The sequence below is a fragment of the Manis javanica genome, chromosome 9 (assembly GCF_040802235.1).
Source record: "Manis javanica isolate MJ-LG chromosome 9, MJ_LKY, whole genome shotgun sequence".
NCBI classification, from domain to species: domain Eukaryota; kingdom Metazoa; phylum Chordata; class Mammalia; order Pholidota; family Manidae; genus Manis; species Manis javanica.
In genome coordinates, this window is record NC_133164.1 from 509730 (window position 1) to 516959 (window position 7230).

General features: G+C 49.0%; 1 protein-coding gene across 3 annotated transcripts in view; it reads right to left on the reverse strand.

Moving 5' to 3' along the window:
* The window catches only part of TMCO3 (transmembrane and coiled-coil domains 3), a 43357-nt gene extending 36323 nt beyond the window's left edge, over nt 1-7034 (reverse strand). For all 3 annotated transcript variants that reach the window (XM_073212301.1, XM_073212300.1, XM_073212298.1), the window contains exons 1-2: nt 6877-7034; nt 1633-2155 (exon numbers count right to left, since the gene is read on the reverse strand). In XM_073212301.1, coding sequence (XP_073068402.1) covers nt 1633-2076 — 444 coding nt within the window. In that variant the 5' untranslated portion in view covers nt 2077-2155; nt 6877-7034. The remainder of the gene's footprint in view (nt 1-1632; nt 2156-6876) is intronic.
* Between the last annotated feature and the right edge of the window lie 196 nt (nt 7035-7230).

Here is a 7230-nt window from a genome sequence, read left to right on the forward strand (position 1 = left end):
AGGATACACACAAATTCCAAGCTATTCAGGGGAAGGTGCTTCAGAAGAATCTGACAGCACTAATTACTTGGAAAATTGATGGCTGGTCCAGGTGACAGAATTCAGTACATGTATTTTATGCACTTGTATTTAAACTTAAACTACCTTAATCAAATCAGTAGTCTTCTTGGTAAAGCATTAGGGTGGGCACAGCTGGGACAGGGAAGTGGCAGGACCCCTCCAGCGGCCAGCATGGCCTGCAATGCTTCGCACGCAGTTGGGCTGCCAGTACCGGGCCCAGGGAGGAGGCCAGAGCAGGGCGAGCCACGACACTGTCCGCCCAGGTGCGGAAGGCATGCATATTTGGGTCCACGTCACTCAGACTCAGCTTTGTGTTCTCTGTATCATAGTAAAACCACCTCAAATCGATACCAGTGTCCCTCTTTAAAACCACAGCATTTTCATGTCTCAGGCATCCACAGGCTGTGGTAAGGCAGTATCATCTGTTCAGAGGAAAGTCTCATGGTCTGTGTTTAACGCAAAATCACACAAAACAGACTAGATGGCTGACTGAAGATGGCTGAAAACCCTGACTTAGCCATTTACCCTTTTACCAGATTTCTACCAAAAATACCATACTTTGGTAAAGAACGTTTAATAAATCTGTATCTTCTTTACTTTCTAAGCTGTGTAGCATTTCTATGAAGATGAAATGATATTTTACATACACATGGCCCCCAACTTAAAAAGGTTCAACTTAAGATTTTTCGACTTTATAACATGGTGCAAAAGTGATACTCATTCAGTGAAAGCAGAACTTGGAATTTTGAATTTGGACCTTTTCCCAGACTAGCAACTCGCGGGATGGCCCCCTCCATGATGCCTGCAAGCTGCAGCTCCCGGGCAGCCGTGAGATCACCAGTCAACCGACAGGCTGATGGCCTCTCTGCTCTTCACGTTCAGTTCAGCATCTAATACGTCACATGAGACAGTGATGCTTCATGGCAAGACAGGCCTCGGTGTTCGACGGTTCTGCCCAACCGTAGGCCGATGTGCTCTGAGCACGCTTAAGGTCAGCCAGGCCAAGCTCCAAGGTTCAGAGCTAAGTGTATTAAGTGCATATGTAACCTAAGATATCTTCAGCACATGATTGGTTTATCAGCACACAGCCCCACCATAAGTCCAGGAAGATCTGTATTTAAGGTGCCTGGCATATAACAGATGGCTTTAAAACATGATATAAATAATATCATACCTGATACGGTTAGTTTATTCTCATCATTTCAAAAATATACTTCATCAAAATCCTTAACTCAAATGTGTACATTTGTTTAAAACTAACTTGAATATTTTTGTCCTCAATATATGGACATTAAACAAAGCCAACCTCCACACGGAAAGGAATTCCTGTCAGACACTCCAAATATTGACTGCAGTTAGATATACCTACTTCCGCGTAGGTTCACAGGGTTACCCGAGTGAGGACCTCCTTAGTCACCTGGGGATTCCCACATTGGAGAATGGCTCCTTTGGAGTGACGAATGTGACTACGCTAAGACACCACGCAAAAGGCAGATTCTCCCGCACCAAGAGGTCCCGTGTGTGTGACTGAGCACCCGGGCACCCGGGAGCTCAGGGCGGAACAGGACTGACCTTGATCGCGGCCTCTCTCAAGGCCTCCAGGCGCTGCCTGCTGCTCTCCTTCATGTTCACCACGTCTTTGTGATCCCCCTGCAGGGCTCGCTGGAGTCCATAGATAGCCTGGAAGACTGAATTTTCACTTTCATTCAGCTCTTTTTGGAAAATTTCAAATGTGTGCACCTGAAACAGTTTCTCTTCATCCGACAGGCCCACGTCTTTTTCCGCTGCTCTGATGGCATTTTTCAGTTTGTTAAGAACCACAGCCTTCTGGCGAAGAAGCCCAGAGAGCTTTCTGCAGCCATCCAGGACCCACTGCCCCCTCTGCGCGATGGCCGCCCCTCTGCCCCGGTGTAACTTGATGGCGTGCTTCGCTACCTCCTCATGCTCTGCGGCGCTGGCCACCGGGAGGAGCAAGGGGAGCACCACCCAGAAGCAGTTTCTTCCCGGCACCTTCATGACCTAGTTTTAGATGATGGGTCTGGCAGCCCAAAGACTCCTGCTGAGCTGACCCTGCATTTTACATGCGCATTTTCACCTGAAAAAGAGATTTATTGTCACATATAGTTGAACCATGATTCGTTACTATTGAGACCAGAGTTAAAGTATAAATAATTACCTCGAGAAAACCATCGCTTTTCTGAAGCAAATGCTATTTTTCCCCAAATAATATTAATATCCAAACTACTTACTGCATCAAGATTAAAATGAAGTGCTGAATGCTACAGTATAGTGCCTGGAAAACAGCTGAGAGGAAATGTTACATCTGAATTTAAAGGCATTTTATTTTCAAGGGAAACAGCCTCACAGCTACTAAATCTACCATGTGCAAAAGGCAAAAACCAACTCTAAGAGGGTCCATGTATCAAAGACCAGAAAATACCATCAACCTTCCCTTCCACAGATGAATGAGCCAGCAGAGGAAGATGCACGCATCATTCTGGAAATGAAACCTTTTGAGCTACAATTAACTTGCTCTGACGTATCATTTGCCTTTCAAAATCACCTGGAATTGTTCCAAATTTCCAAAGTCAGTCTGCAGTTAAATGCTAACAAGATGTCAAGGATAGGAGAAAAGAAAATACTGACCACAGCTGGACCTAGTGCTTTATTAAACATTCAAATGTTTTCTGTCCCCTAAATTCGGGCTCCTTCTCTCTCTCCTTAGAGGAGCTCCAAGCAATACAGGTGAATTTGTTCTGGCAAGTGAAGCGCAGGCAGGTCCTGGAAGCAGAGCAGAAGGCTGAGTACAGGTGGCCGTGGGGGCAGCACCGTGTGTCCACATGACACCGTGCAGAGGGCAGGGCTGTGTCCCCCAGACAGCGTGAGCAAGGGCCTCGGGAGCTGTGTTAGCCGGTCACTAGGAGGCCCTTGAGGTAGGAAACAGACACTGCAGAAGGAAGAAGTGACATACTCTGGAGAGGCCAAACCAGTCCCGAAAGACTACCCACGGCACATGGAAACCGGGCATCTAGGCAGGAGCAGTTACGCCAATACAGAACACAACCAAACCCGCCACTTACATAGCGCCCAGAGCCTACAGGGAACAAGACCCTAACCGGCACCATCATGCCAACAGTTCCTACCCCACCGTCAAATACGTGAGTATTTCCCCTACCTGGGGATGCCTTTACTGAAATATGTACCTATTCTTTCATTTCCCCAAAAGTCCCAATTCTAACGAGTTTAATCTAGCTCCCCAGGCAAAACAGATCAGGTACAGCAACAATCAGAGTTGGTGGCATTTCTGGAGATAGAATTTTGGCCAAACCAAGAAATGAGAGCCAACAGAAAGTGGAGATAAAAAGGAGCCCGTGAAGCCTTACGCTTAGCAGACATCATGTGGGGGGTGGGGGGTGGGCCACGGGGAGGGCTGTGCAACACAGAGAAAACAAGTAGTGATTCTACAGCGTCTTACTACACTGATGGACAGTGACTGTAATGGGGTATGTGGTGGGGATGGTGATAGGGGGACTCTAGTAACCATAATGTTGCTCATGGAATTGTCGATTAATGATTAATGATACCAAAATAAAAACAAACAAACAAACAAAAAAGGAGCCTGTGAAAAACAGACATGAGAGCTCAGCAAAAACCAGCAGCCTGGGGGTGATCCAGTGAGGGCTGAGCTGCCCTCTGCACCCCACAGATCCTGAAAACACCACTCCTGGCAGACAGAGAGCTCTGGTCTCTGACGGACAGTCAAACATCACCAAGAAAAGACTATTCTGGCTCAATATTCCACTTATAAAATTAGAAAACTATTCAATTTCAGTACATTTTCAGACAGTTCATTTCTAATGTTCACATTGAGAATTCACTCACCCAGAACAGTTCACTTCCTAATAAGATAAAGGAGAATGTGCCGTTTGAATCAATTTTATGTTATAGTTTTAACACAATTTTAACTATTACCACCTTAAAATAAACAAATGATTAACCGGTCAAAGTAATACTCAGCAATATACTGTTCAATTATTTTAATGACTCATTTAATTGCTAAGTTTCTACTGTTCCAAGGAGACAAACAGTTGGGTCCCTACTTCAGAGGTACATGCTTTTAGTATTTTTCACAACTAAGAGAGAAATTTCAGATGCTTCGTTAAGTCTTCCCACTTTCCCCTACAGATCTCAAAAAGTGATTCTTACGGATTTCAAACTTCAGAAAAATAACCTGCTGCACAGTCTGTGTGTGAATAACACCCTTCAGCTCATTCCTGGCTCAAATGAATGCCTGAAATAAAGTTATCCCTCTGCGTCACCATACCCCACGAGAAAGCTGTTAATTTTTATGAGAAATTCCTGACAAGTTTAGTTGTAGTCATACTAGTATTTCCACTAAAGTAAGCTTAAATCATGAACATGAAATTGGAATTATTTACAGACCCTTCAAACATGAATCACTTCTTCATGAATTCACTTCATTTCACCTTCAGTCATTGGTTACCAAATCTTACAGACTACTATAAACTGTGGCATGCTTTTTCTTGAGTAAATAGTAAGTTTTTAAGCTTCAGTGTTATTTTGCTATTGTTATTTTTCATTACAAAAAAATATTTTAGCGTATGTTGTGTTTTTACAATGAATCTGTAAAATTTCTTCACTCACAATGACCTGGATCTCAGGGGAGGCCTCCCACATGCTGCAATTCCCTTCCACCCACCCCACTCTCCAAGGACAAATTGTAGGGATGGAGACAGACGGATGGGGTGTGAGGGTCAGGGAGGGGCAGGTGGCTGTGGCTGAGCAAGGCAGCAGGAGAGACCCTGAGGGGCAGAGAAGTCTGCCTCACCCACGCTGGGGGCCACACCAAGCACTCGGGTCAGGGTCACATCGACCTGGACACACGCGAGTGCGGGTGGAGCTGGAGCAGCCCGAGGGGGAGGGGGTGGATAACAACAACTCAGCCTCCTGCTTACACCCCAGTTTTGCAAGGAGCTACCATTGGGGAAAACTAGTCTACGGGATTTCTCCATATTCCTTCTCACAGCTCTTAGTCTCTAATCATCTCAAAGTTTAAAAATTCTACGTAAAGTTTACTGTTCCTCACTCAACCCTTATCATGTGTAATGACTGCCATTTACATTGCAGAGCAAGGAAACCATGTCCAGGACATTTTTATATCAACTAGGAAACACTCCAAAACAGAGCCAAAGGTCTCAGGATGCCTGACCTGCAGGAACACCCAAGGTGACTTCATTCAGAGCAGCAGCAAAATCAGTACTCTGAGCACAGCCCTCCCCCAAAAGTTTCTATTCATACATATTTCAGCATCAGTTAAAACAGATCTCTCCAACTTTGCCAAATTTCTAATGGGTCTTGCTTGTTTTTATAAATGCAGAACAGAAATCCCAAAACTTACTTTTAAATTGATGAGGTAATCTACGAAAAAAATTTTGTAATGAATGTCTTATATGACTTAGAATAGAAGGGCAAACAGCTTCACCATTAAGCCTACTTAGAAAAAAAAACCCTTTAGAAACTTCCAATGCTTTTAAATCACTGTCATTTTACATAAACATCTTATTACTCTTATATTCTACTGAGAAATTGTAGTAATTCAGAAAGGACACATCATTTATCAGATAAAAAGCTCAAAAGTAAAGCATATACGTGTAGTCTAAGACCAGACATTCTCAGAACAAAGTCACCAAAGGTGAGGGTTTCTCCCACATTGTCTCTGATTCTGAGATCCCCTGACCCGGGGCATGGGAAGACACTATCTGCTCAGACATCTGCTACTGGGACCACAGGACCCCAAGGCTGCGTCCCTTCAGGGAATGGGTCAGGGAGGCAAAGGTACAAGCAGTTCCTCTATTTTTGCAATTTTATATAGTGGGCTAAAATCCGAGAACCTCTAAGTGCCTCCCAGCCTCTGTTCACGTGTCCCTCTACCGTCTTCCTCAGGACCTTCCAGACCCAATGCCTCAGATTTTCCAGACCAAATTGCTGAAAAACAATCTAGTTCACTCCCCCCACCAGCACAGCAGCCACTGACTGTGGGCTGAGCTCTCAGGGCGGCCCACCCCACGCCCACAGTGTGGGGGCTACTTGAGCTGGTGCCCAAGGCAGCCCAGGCGGGGGCTCCAGGCAGGAAAGTGCAGAGCAAGCCCCGCGGGTGCGGCAGGAACGGGGTAATGAGTCCGGCATCAGTTACGCCTGCAGGTAGCAGCCAGGGGCCGCAGTGCGAGCTGGCCGGCCGGGCGGGGCTCCCGCGGGACTCCCATCTGCTCCATTCGCTACACCAGTGCGATCGTCACACCTGGGTCAGGAATCTGCGACGGGCCGAATGGGCGAGCCGTTTACTCCGGCGCCGTCCTCAGCTTGCCACCAAACCCGAGTCCCAGAGGCCGCATTTCCCACCCAGCCCCGCCCCCCCCCTCCTGAAGGACAGTCCTGGGCGGTCACTGCCAGGTACACCTGTCCTTGGAAAGAGGCCGTGCGGGAGGCTGGAGGGTCCTCAGCCCGGCACAGGACGAGACCCGCAGGGCGCTGGGGGGCCAGGTCCGCACAGAGGAGAGGGAAGGGAGTCCCCAGAGGGGAGACCCGGGGAAAGGGGGTCCCGGGGGAGAGACCCCCGGGAAAGGGCAGCCGCGGGGAAGGGGGCGGGGAGGCCCTCCGGGAAGGGGGGCCCCGGGGAGAGGAGCCCCGGGGGAGGCGAGGCCCCGGGGAAAGGAGCCCCCTAGGAAGCACCGAGGACCCGCACTTCAGGCAGCGCGGGAGGCCCAGCCTCTTGCCCGAAGCACGCGCTGCGCTCACCGGCACGTTCCGGGACAGCAACCCCGTCTGTCCGCGGCTTCCCCACATCCCTTCGTAGGCGGCAGGGCCACCCCCGGGGCGGGGTCGCGCACGGGGAGGGCCGGAGCCACCCCGCGGCCTCTCAGGAACGGCTGTCTGCGCCGACCCGACCGGGAGGGAGACGCTGCCCCTTTAAGGGGGCGGGGCCGAGGTCCCGTCAGCCCCCGGGCGGCGCGGTGCGCGTCGGGATTGGTAGGAGAGCGCGAGCCTGAGCTTTGTCGCCCCGCTGGCACAGGAGGGGCGGGGCACCGCGGGTCCCCTCGGCCCCCGGGCGGCGCGGTGCGCGCCGGGAGTTGGAGTTCCGCCCGCAGTCCT